The sequence below is a fragment of the Alligator mississippiensis genome, chromosome 8, assembly GCF_030867095.1.
Source record: "Alligator mississippiensis isolate rAllMis1 chromosome 8, rAllMis1, whole genome shotgun sequence".
Lineage (NCBI taxonomy): Eukaryota > Metazoa > Chordata > Crocodylia > Alligatoridae > Alligator > Alligator mississippiensis.
The window spans coordinates 83,373,229-83,387,921 of record NC_081831.1 but is presented as its reverse complement, the minus strand read 5'-3'; the positions used below and the strand labels follow the sequence as shown (position 1 = coordinate 83,387,921).

Sequence of the window (14,693 nt, the reverse complement as noted above, 5' to 3'; positions counted from 1 at the left end):
GTTTACAGAAAGCAGAGGTATGCAAAGCTAACCAAAAGGTATGCCACGGGGGGGGGCGGCAATGGAAAGAAACTTGCATAAGCAGGTTGTTAAACAGAACCCGAACTACCAGATATCCTGAATACTTTGTCCAATACCACAACAGAACAGGTGATAAGCCATATCATTTTGGAAATACCTTAACATGACCTGCCCAAACTGAGAAAGCACACAATATATATGGACACCTAAGTCCCAGCAGACATTCAGTTAAAGGCACCAAGGGATCCAATAGGCAATTCCAACAATTGCGCTTCCTGCCATGCTACATGTGCATGGCAGGAAGTGTGATTGTGGGATCAGAGCTAAACTGTGCCATGCTGTCATCATGGTCCCAAGCTGCCCCACTGCACCAAGCAAGCAGCAGCTGCTTGTGCCCCTGATCCCTCCACTCCCAGCCTCGGGAACACATCAGAGATAAGGGCTCTGATGAGGTCCCAAGGCTGGGAGCACAGATCAGCTGGCTGCCATTCCCAGTGCGCTGGAGCACTCGACTCTGATGTGCTCCCAAAGCTGGGAGTTCTGATCAGCTGCTACTCCCAGCCACTACGGCACAGCGGGTCTCCAAGTACACAGAATCACAGAAAATTAAGGTTGGAAGGGACCTCAGGAGATCACATCTAATCCAACTGCTTGCTCAAAGCAGGACTGGCCCCAACTAGATCATCCCAGCCAGGGCTTTGTCTACCCAGGCCTTAAATGCCTGCAAGGATGGAGATTCTACCACCTCTCTAGGTAGCCCATTCCAGTGCTTCACCACCCTCCTAGCGAGAAAGTTTTGCCTCATATCTAACCTAAACTTCCCATACGAGTTACAGGTTCAAATACGCCTAAGGCTGGAGTGCAGATCTGCACTTCCCCACTCCAATATACCCTGGAGGCTGGGAGAGGCAGCTGATTGTGCCCCTGAGGCTGGGAATCACACTGAAGCCCTTGACTCCGCTGTGTCCTGAAAGCTGGGAGCAGCAGTCAGCTGATGAGTACTCCCAGCCTCAAGCACACAGAGGAGTCCCAATCAGCTGATGCACATGTAGCCAAAATCATCCCAGCAAGGTATGCATCCAGCCTCCTTCTGAAGATCTCCAAGGTAGGTGCCTGCACCACCCCTGCTGGGAGTCTATTCCATTCCAGAGTCTGGAAATAACCAAATAACCATATTTATTTTGCATTATATAATTTCTTGCTTTTTTTCCCCCCCTGCCAATTAGCTGAAGTGGGATTTAAAACTCATGTTGATAATAAGTCTCCCAAGCTGAACTTTACCTAAAGAACAAGAATGTAAAGAGCCATAAGAACTTGACAGGTAATGGATTAAATAAAATGACTTAACTAAAGTGTCTTTTATACTGTGTTCTCACACAGGCATAGCACAGACAATGAGCACCACAGTGCAGGGCTGTCCTAATAAGCCCATGCCCACCTCGCGCACTCTCTCTGAGGATTGCTTACTGAAATGACACATATAGCACATACCTGAAGAAAGTCTCTGATGTGCGTATTAGCCCGTTTAGAGTTAGGACCTGGAACTTCAAAAAGAGGGCACTCCTGACCAACAACAAAGATGTCCACCAGCTCCCGAACGTAATAGCCTTGTCGGGTCCGAATTATGAGGAAATCAGTTTCTGGCATCTTATGCAGATAGATAGGAGCCCGGAAGAGGTTGTTTTCAAATGCCTAACAAAGAAATAAACCAAAGTTTGAAAATCAGGCATCAATCAGAGATTTTGCAACAGACAAAAGTCTTGAAAAAGGATCAGCAAGATAGTCATCCTTATAGTCCCCATAAACATTAAATCCATGATGTATAAACATGTACAAGAAGGAGACATGTGCCCTGCTTCAGGGCAAAGACATGAGACAACAATTAAAATAAGGGAAGATCCGAAAACAAAATGCAAAGAATTCCTTAGACTGGGCTTCGGGGAGGAATTTTGAAGCAGTAACAGAAAGGGCACTTGGCAGGCAGAAAAGGAAGATGATTCCAAGCTTGGGGACGAGACAGGTCAGTGCAAAGCTTGAAAGTGGAGAAGTTCCAGTGAGAAGCGAGGACAGAACATCGTACTCAGATACTGAGGAAGTAAGACTGCATAGAGAAAAAAAGAGCTCAAGGGGAAGACAGATGGGAACAGACTCGGCATCATGAAGATACAGAAAGCAAGCTGAACCCCTTCCCTATTTACCTTTATATACCACCACTCCCCCTCCCACCCAACATCTCTACCTACAACACCTGTTTTGTCACTTCACTTGTTTGGAGAAGTCTAACCTTACCCTTGTGTGGATTGGGACCCTCACAAGCCACTCTTATTTCCCCATTTGCTTCCTGAAGGCCTACTTGCCCATAGAGAGCCAACTGCCTAGGTCTGCTACTTGTATACAAATGTTTGTCTTCTGAATGAGCTGCGCATCTGCCTGGAGAGGGAGAAGTGTGATACAGGCATCAAGTTGGAGAAAGATCTAGGGAATGCACTGGGCAGGGGGATTTATTCAGAAAACAGCACATGGATTAACTATTGGACCAGGGAATCATGGTTTAAAATCTGCATGCCTGCATCTTGCATCCCTACCCAGATCTTTTGCCAACTTTGCTTCTTGCTATCATACACTGCAGGCCCACAATGCTGCTACAGCAAAACCAGTCAACATGTTAGCCAGAACCAGATGTGTCAAAGATACAATTTGTCACAAGTTTCATCACCAGGTGGTTCTTACTACAGTACTGGGGTCTAAGACTCTCCAATCTTTCCTCATCCTACTGCAACCACAATTTTCTCAATGACAACTTCTAGCCCAGTTAACCAGCAGATGGGGATGAGTCCCTCTCTTGCAATAACTGGCATCTGGTAGGTCTTCCCAATTTTTAAGCTCAGTTGATGGAATGTGGATGAAAGTGACAGTAATTTAGCTTAGGAAAATAAGACCAGAGAGATGGGAGTCTCCTGGGCCACTGAGTCCAGTCTCCTGCATTTACAGGCAGGCAACCATTTATCCAAAGAGAACTACAGCACACTCACCCCAACCTCTCATACACTAAAACCATTAAGCACATTAAGAAAGCAAGTACAGTGAAGGACTAGAGTAGCTCACACCCACGGAGGTGGCAGAATCTCCATGCTGGAAGTTAAGAACAGGTTAGAAACTGACTAGGTAGTGTTGATCCTTCCTTGGGGCAAAGGGGGGGGGGGGGGGGGGGGGGGGAACGACGACGACACGGGACGGACTACATGACTTCCCAAGGGCCCTTCCAACCTAGGGACAAATGGACTGAAAGAAGGGAGATTTCCATTCCAGAGCCTTGCCACCCTCTACAGCTGGTTGGTGGATCCAGAAAGATCAAGACCTTCCCCCCTCTCCCTCACCTGCAGTAACTGGCCTGGGTGCAGGGATCCCAGGAAGGGAGATGTGTGACAGTAAACAGTCTCTCCATATTTGCAGTCTGGGGCTCCAGGATCCTTGCCAGGTTTCTGTAAGAAGCAAAGCAGGTGCAGTCAGCACCTAACAACAGACAGGAAACAGTGCCTGGACAATAAACTTTGTACTCACCCGTTTGTAGTAATTCTTTATCTTTGTTGCCATGCCAACCTGCATCATTAAAGGGGCATTTTCCTCACTGTACTCAGCCAGAATGAGGTCACCATCCTTGCCAGTCAGGTCCTGCGGCGTGCGCATGAAAAACATCTCGCCGCCTCCTGAAGCCTGCCGTTCCTGCTCTCTCATCTGTGTGTGGGGCAAGGGATGCCATCAGGGAAACAAGCAGCCAAATATCTGCCATGGTAGGATCTTGATTTACCTTGGCTTTACCTTGGCTTTCTTCTTAATATGTTTTAGCAGTGGTTGCACAGCATGGGGTCCTGGCTGGGACAAGGCCCCAAAGGAGTATTTTTTCAATGGAGGGCGATGAAATTGCCGAAGCTTCATAGGACCCATGTGAGTGGGGAAGAATGGCTGGCGAAGCTCCACTGCAGGGATAGAATGCTGGTCCAAGACAGAAACACAGACTCAGGACATGCAACTCAATACAGATGCCACGCTCCAACCTCCACCACGCAGGAGCATCCTCCCCTCATCAGGTATTGCATAGCCTAGAAACATCTTAGCAGCAAAAGTAAACAACCTATTGAGTCTCACCCCTGGCACTGGCATCCTCAGACAGAAGATGTCTGGTCATGGAAACTCTCTCTCGCATTCTCTGAACCACAAGAGAAACTGTCCTCGTTAATATTTTTTAAGAAGTGCCCACTGGGAAGAACGATATAGGAACAGGTACATTTTCTCCAACACCATGTGAGAGAAAGAGGACTTTTAGGAATGCATACATTTTCCCTGCGTTTCCTAAGAGTCTCAGAAACTAGCTGGGATCTTATGACCCAAATCACAACTTTGTCTTTCTACAGACATGGGTTAGACAGACTAATATACTCATGTCTAACTAACACCTAATAATCTCCACATCAGATGAAATGGTCTCATTAGCAACAGAAATAGGGTATCAACATCCTAAAATCTAGGAAAAATTACTCTAAACCAAGGGTGGCCAATTATTTTGGCTGGAGAGCTGCTAAACGAGTTGTGGCAAGCTGTAGCAGGCTGCACACAAAATCTATCACAAGATATAATTTTAATAAATTATAAATAAAAAAAATCATATACTAAAAAAGTCAAACATCTATTATAACAAATTTTAATTTTATTTCAAAAAATACTTTTTGATTTATGCTTTTTTGAGTAGAGTGGCAACTGCCTAGCTTAAGTTTCCCTCCCACCCCGACTTGGCAGGGCACCTGCTGCCCAGCACGCATCCCCACAGCTTCTCCGCATTGCCTGCTGCCCGGAGCATCATAGCAGGGGTAGGAAGAGGAAGCCAAGCAGTACCCTGGCAGCTGCAGCTGCACCAAGAGCAGCCCCACTGGGAAGCTGTGCGCGCTGGCCAGGGGCAGGTGGGAGTACGGCACAGTCTGTCCCAGGCAGGGCTCAACCTTATGAGGAGCAACATGGGCCAGATGCAATGAATTGGTGGGCACCTGTTGCAGGCTGGACCCAATTAGCTGGAGGGCCAGATCCAGCCCATGGGCTGTATTTTGGCCACCCTTGCTCTAAACAGCCAGATCTGTTGAACTCAGGGTAGGACTGGCATGGTACAATTATGGAGGCACTACTTTATTGACAGAACACAGGAGATATAAACAATCCTGGAGTTTGAGAAGAAGGAGGAAATAGATCATTGGCTGAACAATGAAAATCCGAGAGGGGCACATCAGGGTGATTCACTTCAGTGATTCTGCAGGCACATCAGAGTCTGTTAAGGGCTTATGTACATAGTTTCATAGTAGCTAGGGTCAGGAGGGACCTGAACAGATCATCTAGCCTGACCCCCTGCCACAGGCAGGAATGAATGCTGGGTTCACAAGACCCCAGACAGGTGATCATCCAACCTCCTCTTGAATTTGCCCAAGGTAGGGGCGAGGACCACTTCCCTGGGAAGTTGGTTCCAGATTTTGGCCACCCTAACTGTAAAATATTGCCTTCTGATCTCTAATCTAAACCTATTCTCCATCAGCTTATTACCATTGTTCCTTGTCACCCCAGGTGGTGCTGGGGACAAAAGGGCTCTACCTATTTGCTGCTGATCTCCCCTGATGAGTTTGTAGGCAGCCACTAGGTCCCCCCCTCTTCTTGCTCCCAATGTACTTGAAAAAGGACTTTTTGTTGTCCTTAATCCTGGACGCTAGCCTGAGCTCCATCTCTGCCTTGGCCTTCCTAATGGCCCTCCTACACTCATGGGCCGAGGAGGAGTACTCCTCCTTGGTGATAGCTCCTCCCTTCCACTGGTTGTATGCTCTCCTTGTAGTCCTCAGGCATTGCTGAATGCCCTTGCTAAGCCAAGGGGGTTTCTGAGTACTCGTACCCCCGTTGCTTCTCTCAGGAACTGTTATCCTTTGGGCCTGGAGGATTGCCCCCTTAAGGTACGACCATCCTTTGTGGACTCCCATCCCCTCTACCTTCTGGGCCCTCAGTGCCTCCCCGACTTGTCTCCTAAGCTCATTGAAGTTGGCCCTTCTGAAGGACATGTGAACACTCAGGAATATTTATCCAAACTAAATGCTTTAGTTACACAGCATTAACTTCCTGTGTGGACACTCAACAAATCCATTTGGAATTCACATCTAAAAACAATTCAGATAGATTCTCCTGAGCACCCCTGTGCAGGCAGCTCCAAACCACAACAGGTTTCTACTGAGGATAAAACATTGTTCCTTCCACCATGTATCTAGCATCACATTACCACTACCAATGTTCCCTCTAAGGTTTAGCAATCCGTGAGCAATCCTGGCTGAGCGTGTACGGGTATCTCCGTGTGCCTGCCCCTCCCCACCTCCTGCAGCAGCCTGTGGCCGGGCTGGGGCGGGCGGCAGGTAGCTGGACATCAAGCCAGCAGCGGCAGCAGGGGAAGCGTCAGCGCTCCCTTACTACAGCATTGGGCATTCCCCTCTTCTCCCCACCCAGGCCAGCACCTGGGGGCCATGGCCCCCTACTGCCCCCCACCCTGTTGGTACGCCACGGTATGCATGGCATTAAAAAGTTATTGCACAGCATCATTTTTTATTGTGTGCAGCCACGCATGCACGCAGCTTAGTGGGAACGCTGGCCAATACCTGGATGATATTGCCTCCAAAAGTTCCTCGAAGGCCCTGCTGTTTGGGATAGTAAAACTCATCATTGGAGAGGTTCCAGGGATCCTTCACCTCCGGCTGAGACATATTCTGATTTAACACCATTAAAAAAAAAAAAAAAAAAAAAGAACATGAATCAGAATTGGTCTTCCCAGCTCACTCCTAGCCACAAATCCCAAGTCTCATGCTGACCTGTTGTGGTTCCTCCTTGATGACACCTGTTTTCCCCAACAGGATCCGACTCTTCTTCAAAGAAGATTCCTTCTTGTTCTCCTTGGAGGGTGAATTCAAAGTCATCTCTTCCTTTTCATCAGGAATTTCTATGAGAAGAACATAGAACAGACAGAACATAGTCACAGCACTGCTCCTAGGATTCCCATACCATTAGCACAATTTCTCATGTATAGAGAGATTATCTCTACTGCTTCTGAAAGCCTCTTAGCACTTGTTCATCTCCCAAAAGGATCCCACTACTTCCCACCATAAAATCAACTTTGACACTGCAAGGAATGAACCTCCCAGAAAACAAATGGCTGCTCTTTCAGGATCTTTCAAACAAATGCCAGAGCTGATTTACATTCTTTCAGAGAAGATTCATGGAGCCCAACATGTAGTGAAATAGCAAAAAGGCCCATCCTATAGAAGAAACCCTGCTCCTTAATGTAGTTTTTCCAGCCTAAGGGACAGTTCTCAGAGTCTCTGAGGTGCTTGACGGCTCTGCTCCATGCCAGGGACAATGACAAGGCAGGCTATAGTTCCCTTCTCTTTGTTCCCTCAAAAGTAAGACTAGAGCAGCTATCATTTAGGAGGAAAGACACAAGGAGGCAGAATCATTTTAGGTGCGGACAGAAGTGCAGCTCCTGGGATTTAATTCATGGTGATTCATAAAAACTGCCGTGAGTTAGAGCTATCCTCCCAATCCAACAGACATTAGCCATTGGATCAGGAGGGCGGAGGATTGGTTCCAATTTGGAGCCAATCCAGGGAGACAGGCTGCATCTTCCCCTGGCTCCACACTCTCTGGATGGGAGCGGGTAGAAGGCAGGAGAGACAGGCTGTTATAGGGTTCTCTCAGCCCTGTTGGATAAGGGAGGGGGCAGGTGAACTGGACACCCCCTCCAAGGTGAAGGGTTCCAATGCACTGCCCTCCCACCATTCCAGTAGGGCTGAGAAAACCCTGGAAGGGACCTCCCTCCCCTGCCTTCTCCTCTTCCCATCCAGAGACAGCTGCTGGAGGGAGCAGACAGAAATTAACTAAGTCATTCCACTTAGGAGCAGCTTCATTCAAATCCTCATACAATGAGGGTTAATTTGTCCTGCAAATCAGAGGGCTCTGCAACCATGTTCTTCTGTCTGGGCACAGCAATTTCAAGGGGCCAATCATGCGATAAATGTAATTTCTGCCTCAGCCTTTTATTTACTAAATGTGCTTTGGTTTGCTTTTGCTTTCAGCTAATGGTTTGAATGTGGCATTAGAAGCGCACGTGCCACACTTATCAGGGCAATCAATTACAGTTTTCAGTTATCTCTTGACAGCTCTGGAATCATTTGTGAAAAGTCTTCAGAAATCTTTAAACAGGAGAAAAGCCTACCCCCAAAATAATGCTAAGAAGTCCCTGAAGTACAACTATATTCCCATGCTTCCACTTTCATCCCTCCAGAACAAGCCCATGGTAGTCTACGCCATCCATGTTTCCATTAGCATCCTCCACCCACCAATAAGTAGTCTTCATTCCCTACTCATCCTAGCTGGCCTGGAGATAGATATACAAGGGTAAAACAAGGAAAAGAGAGATAAACAGACACAATGGACTAATGCCATAAACGTACCCAGGATGATATTTTCATCATTAGGATCAAGTGTCAAGACTGGAGGATCCAAGCATGTTTCCATTGCCTGGTCATCCCAAATGATATTGTCTTCCCAGCGGCCATATACCAACTCCTCATTATCAATAGGGAAAATGGAGTACCAGGGTTTATCTTCATCTAGAGTAACTGCAGAGACAGCGAGATGAGATTTTTGAGGGCTCTGCACTCCAAAGCAAGGACCCTTGTAGATTCCCAACTCAGTACCCTTGCCCCACATCAGTTCTCTCTGACCATCCCTCCTTTGAGGCTCTTAGGTTTGGGCCTCTCAAGGGCAAAGCAAACCAGACAGAACTTTGCACTGTAGTCTGCACCAGCACACCTGAAAAAAAATATTCCTGAAGAGCTCTCAGAGGCTTTGCTTGATGAAGCCAAAGTCAATTTTCTAAGAGAAATGGGTTTTGTGCTCCGAGAGCAAGCTTTTTGTAAAGAGAAACTCTGCCTTACCAACCTACTGGAGTTCTTTGAGGGCGTCAACAAGCACATGGACAAGGGGGATCCAGGTGACATAATATTGTTTGGACTTTCAAAAAAGCATTCAACAAGACCCCTCACCAAAGGCTTTTAAAAAACAACTGTTATACCATGGGATTGGAGGGAAGATTCTTTCATGAACTGCAAGCTGATTAAATGGTAGGAAGCAAAGGACAGGGCACATCAGTGACATGTCAGGATGAAAGGAAGTCAAAAGTGGGGTCCCACAGGGATTTGTGCTGGCCTCAATTTTGTTCAACGTTTTCATCAATGACCTGGAAATGGGGAAGCACACTGAACTCGCCAAGTCTGCAGACAATGCTTAATTATTCTAGGCAGTCAAGCCCCAAGCTGATGGAGAAGAGCCACAGAAAGGTCTCACCAAGCTAAGTGAGTGGGCAAAAAAGTGGCAGATGAACTTCAATGCTGACAAGTGCAAGGTAACGCACCTGGGGAAAAACAACATTTCAACTGAACATACACTGTGCTGGGTTCTGAACTAGCTGTTACCACTCAGAAAGGAAACCTTGGAGTCATTGTGGACAGCTCTATAAAAACATCAGCTCAGTGTGTAGCAGCAACCAAAAAAAGCCAATAACATGTTGGGCATCGTATTAAGGGAATAGAAAGCAAAACAGAACATCCCCCATGCCACTACACCAATCCATAAATGCACCCACATCTTGGCTACAGTGTGCTCTGGGCCCATCTTAAACAGGATATAGAATTAGAAAAGATAGAGAAGGGCTGCCAGAATGATTGGGGCATGGAGCAGTGGCCATACCAGGAAAGGGTAAAAAAAGCTAGGACTCTTCAGTTTGGAAAGGAGAAGGCTGAGGGGGGATACAATAGAAGTGAAATCATGAAGTCTGCGGACCCAAGTAGTGACAAGTTTAAAACTAACAAGAGAAAGCACTTTTTACACAACATGTAATTAGCTCATGGAATTCACTGCCACAGTGAGTGGTAGAAGCAGACAGCATAGCCAGGTTCAAAGAGGGACTGGATAAATCCCTGGATGATTGATCTCTTATAGTGGCTGCTGAACAGTATAGCTGGAGATGTTCTCTGGTACCTCTGAACCAATAATGGTGGTTATCGGGGGGGGGGGGGGGGGGGGGGCGGGCCCCCCCGCCGCCGGTACTGAATAGGACAGTGGTTCCTAACCCCCCGGGCTGTGGCCCAGTGCCAGTCTGCAGAAGGGAAGTGACTGTGGATCGACAAACCACGGACTGGAAATGACCAGCATACTGCGGACTGGCAGCCAACCCTTTTTTATACTGAGTATATTGAGTATAAAAAAGGGTTAGCTGCCTGCCCACAGTATGCTGGTCACTGCTGGTCTGCGGTTTGCCAGTCTGCCGCGACTTTCGTTCCGCAGCTTGCCAAGCCGCAGCATAAAAAGGTTGGGAGCCCCTGGATCACCCTACATCAGGGACGGGCAATTGTTTTGGCCGGAGGGCTGCTTAACGAGTTTTAGCAAATGTCGAGGACCGCAACGGTAGGGCCCCCAGGTCACTATCTTGGGACCGAAGTCCCACCCTCTAACCCCTGCTCTCTACCAGCAGACGTCCCTCCCCCTTGCCCCAGAAATACTTCTTTTGGGAAGGGGGTTTGCCATCTTGGAACTGAAAAAAAAACCCAAATTAGATACTAAAAATCAAAAATCCACAATAACATATTTTAATTTTATTTTAAAAAGATATTTTTGTCCCGATTTGTGTGTTTGCATTGTGTATATGGAGGTGATTGCATACTAGCTCAAAATGAAGTCTTACACTTGTATATTGCAGGGGATGTGGAGGTGGTGGGGTATGGGGTTTGTGGGGAACTGTGGGTGTGAGTGTGGATGTATACGTATGTGGTGTGTGGGTATGGGGCTTGTGGGGAGCAGTGAGCAGGGCTCACTCCAGAGGCACACAGGTGTATGGGAGAGTTGCATGTGTGGAGGGTATGGGTGGATGCAGTCTGTGCGTTGGGGGAGGAGGAGGGTTTGTGGGTATGGTGGGGTGTACATGGAAGCCTCCTGCACTGGCCCCCACCCCACAACAGCCTGGAGCCCACATACCCTGTGGCACCTCACTGCCACTGCCAAGAGCACACAGCCCCAGTCCCACTGCAGCCTCCTCTGGAATGACTTCAGCAAGAGCAAAATCATCCAGATGTGTGCACAGTCCCAACCTGGCCCACCTCGTGCCTGCTCTGCACCAACCAGCTGTGGCAGGTCCTGCTGCTGTCTGGGCACACAGCAGGGCTGGGGCAGCTCTGCAGCTGGACTGCCTTTCTAGGCAGCAGCAGCTGCTGGCCCTAGCCCCATGGTACTGGCGGAGATACGTGCACAGCCCCAACCCACCCTGCACTTGCTGCAGACTCACCTGCTCATTATGAACAGCTACAGAAACAGCAGCACTGGCAGGGCACAAGTGTGCTCAGCACTGGGGCGGTGGGGGGGAAGCCCCCCCCACTACCCAGCACTTCCTGCAGCCACCACCTGGAGCCTGGTTGCTTAAGGAAGAACTGGGCGGCAGTGAGGGGAAGGGGCCGCTTTCCCTCGTGCCAAGCACACTTCTGCCCCACCAGTGCTGCTGCTGCACCTGTTCAGTGTGAGCTGGTGAGTCTGCAGCAGGCACAAGGTAGATCGGGGCTGTGCATGGGTCCCTGCCAGTACCACAGGGCTGGAGCCAGCAGCAGCAGCAGCTGGAAGGAGCTGCTGCCGCCTGGGCTGCCTAGACACAGTTGCCTAGACTACGTGCCGAGGGGGAGACAGGACGTGTCATGGCAGGATGGTGCCTGGGCCAGGCGGGATCAAAGGACCTGCCACAGGGAGGACAAAGCCCCTTCATAGGCCGGATCTGGCCCACAGTCCATATTTTGCCCACCCCTGCTCTAGTTCAGTGGTGCTCAACCCCTGGCCCACAGGCCAGATCTGGCACGTGTCTCACCAGTCTGAAAATTTGGTGGCAGGGTAGCAGTTGTAGCTAACTGCAACACCCTGCTGCCAAATTTCTGAACCTGTGGGGAGCCCCACAGGACAGATAACACAGCCCTGCACACTAGACAGGGCACACAGTGCCAATCTGGGTGGTGCGAGACCAACTGGGGCCTGGTCCCAGTGCACAGCCTGGACAGAGACATCATGAGTCCTAATCTGGTCTGTGTGCTGGCTCTGTACCATTTGTCTGCCTGCAAGGCACAAGAAGTTGAGCAGGAATGCTCTACAGACATCCAGCTCAGTGCTCTCCCTCTAAAGCACCTAGATCTGCCACAGTTGCAAACAGGATACTGGGCAACATGCACCACTGGTATGATCCAGTCTGGCACTTATGTTCTTCAACAGAGAGAGGCCCTGCGCAGGATTTGGAAGTCAGCAGGACACAGCTCTGACCCACAGGTCAGGATCACTGCAGGACCCTCCCACCTTTGACATGGAGCCCAGTCTCTCATACCCTGCCACTGACAGACCCAAGCCCTGTTACCTTGTTGCTCAGGGGGCTGCTTCTCTTTGCTCTTTGCGATGCCCAGAACCCCTGCAATGCTGGGTTTCTGTGAAAGTGGAATGGGTGGATTGAGCAAAGAGCCACTACGGTTCAGGCCTGTAGAAGAGAACACACAACATTAAGGCATTTCTGCCACCTGCTAAACCACAATTCAAAGCTCAGTGGAGAACAACTACCAGCATCTGCCCTGGGGGAACCTTAGCGTTATGACTGCAATCCCAAAAAACATTATATTGCAGCAAAATGGCTGCTGCTAGCTGGAAGCTCTACAGTGCTGAGAGGAATGGAATGCTGTACTCCTTCCACCCCAAGCCAAGCAGCCTTTAATTCAGAGAGGGGATATCAGTACCAGACAGGGTGCATCTTGACTGTTATTTTGATCAGCTCAGTTCAAAAAACCCACTTAATGTGCAAAGTTGACTAAGAAAGCAAACAAAATTATTATATTGCAACATACTGGACCATTCTATAAAGAACTGTTCTTACAAGTCAGGATAAGTCATGTGTTCAATTTTGGGTACCCTATCTAGAGAGCAGAAACTGCAGCTGTTTTCCCAGCTGCCACCTCCTCAGCCTGAGTGGAGTCAGATCCTTCATCTCACACTGTAGCTTCACCAGGCAGCAGGTTTAAAACAAAAAGGAAGTATTTTTTACACCAGGGATCACCAATCTGCAGCACACGTGCCAGATGCTGCCTGTAGCCGATTGGGGAGGGGACAGGCAACATAGAAGCAGATGTGGCAGGAAACAGAAAGCAAAGCAGCAAATGGGGCAGGGAGCACAGGGCAAGAAGCAGAGCAAATCGGGCAGAGGAAGGAGAGCGGAGTGGCACTTGGGGAGGGTGCGTGGTGGCACCCCTGCCAAAAAGGTTGGCCCCCAATGTTTTACACAGTGCACAATTAGCTTATGGGACTCGCTGCCACAGGACATTGTGGAGGCCAATAGCAGAACTGGGTTGACAAAGGGATTAGAAATTGATTTCTGAAAGACAGGCCCATATTAAACACAAGTAACCCCACACTCAAGACACCCCTAAAACTAGGACTTCTGGTAACAGGGAGGGTAGGACAGGGAACATCTTGCTGTACAAATAAGCCACATCTTATACCCTTCCTCTAAAACACCCGCTACTTGCCAGTGAAACTGATCAAACCCTGGGTTCGATGGACTTTGGTCTGACACAGTATAGCATGTCTTGTATCCTGCCTGTCCCTTGTGCAGAGCATGCAAGTCCTCACCCACCAGCCACCCTGTCCTGCCAGCATGCATGTCACATTTCTCCACAACCCAATTCAGTCACTGCTCAAACACTGCTGACAAAAGCACTGACAGTCTGCAATAAGTTACCTGTACGTGAAAAATACAAGGTCACGGTTAAGATACAGTAGCAGAAGCTAAAAGCACTTCTCCTCCCCCTTCAGTCAAATGTCACACGAAGTTCTGGTCTGAAACGCTTGTTCCCATAGCAGACCAGGAAATGAGCTCTAGAAGGTGCTGGCCTGCCTTTTCTTTCTGGAGAGCATAGATGGTTCTTCTGCCTCTCCACTATCCCACAGCTCCATCTACACCCTCTTTTTGAATTCCCTCTCCCACAAAGCCTCACACTCCCTGCAGCACTGATGTCTGATGTACAGGAGCGAACTGGGAATGTTGGAAGCTCAAGACCTGCAGCACCAAGAGCAGCTCCTGATACAAGAGTACAAGGGTGCTACTGCTGGGAGCATTGAGAGCCCTTTAGCTATCAACAGTCATACACTTACCAACCACCCAGGCTTCCTTCTACCGCCAGGGCCTTGATGACCTGCTACCCTCCCACTATGGAACAGTTCATTCTTCCTGCCCCAGTCAGCCTTCACAGCTCTGCATGGCACTGCAGCCTGGTGAAGCAGTCAGCTAGGATTCCATCACTGCCAGGGGGAGCAGTCTGCGCAACACAGCAAAAGCCTGCTCCCAATTTCTGACACTCCCCCAACACAGCCTCATTTCTCCTTGCACGCCGACATTTCTGCCCGTCTTTCCTTGTCTCACAGACCCCTGAATTCTTCCCTCATCTTGTGCTACCTCATTTGCTTTCATGACTCCCCACAGTGACAAAAGAATACAGTTCAGTGTGCTCACGAAGTAGGCTAGCACCAACATATAA

General features: G+C 48.8%; 1 protein-coding gene across 1 annotated transcript in view; it reads right to left on the bottom strand.

Annotated features, from left to right (window-relative positions):
- TAF1 (TATA-box binding protein associated factor 1) overlaps nucleotides 1–14,693 on the bottom strand; it is a 60,237-nt gene that overhangs the window by 32,250 nt on the left and 13,294 nt on the right. The window contains exons 9-16 of the mRNA XM_014608311.3: nucleotides 12,530–12,646; nucleotides 8,541–8,708; nucleotides 6,903–7,030; nucleotides 6,693–6,800; nucleotides 3,841–4,014; nucleotides 3,583–3,756; nucleotides 3,399–3,503; nucleotides 1,513–1,713 (exon numbers count right to left, since the gene is read on the bottom strand). Of these exons, the coding sequence (XP_014463797.1) occupies nucleotides 1,513–1,713; nucleotides 3,399–3,503; nucleotides 3,583–3,756; nucleotides 3,841–4,014; nucleotides 6,693–6,800; nucleotides 6,903–7,030; nucleotides 8,541–8,708; nucleotides 12,530–12,646 (1,175 nt within the window). The remainder of the gene's footprint in view (nucleotides 1–1,512; nucleotides 1,714–3,398; nucleotides 3,504–3,582; nucleotides 3,757–3,840; nucleotides 4,015–6,692; nucleotides 6,801–6,902; nucleotides 7,031–8,540; nucleotides 8,709–12,529; nucleotides 12,647–14,693) is intronic.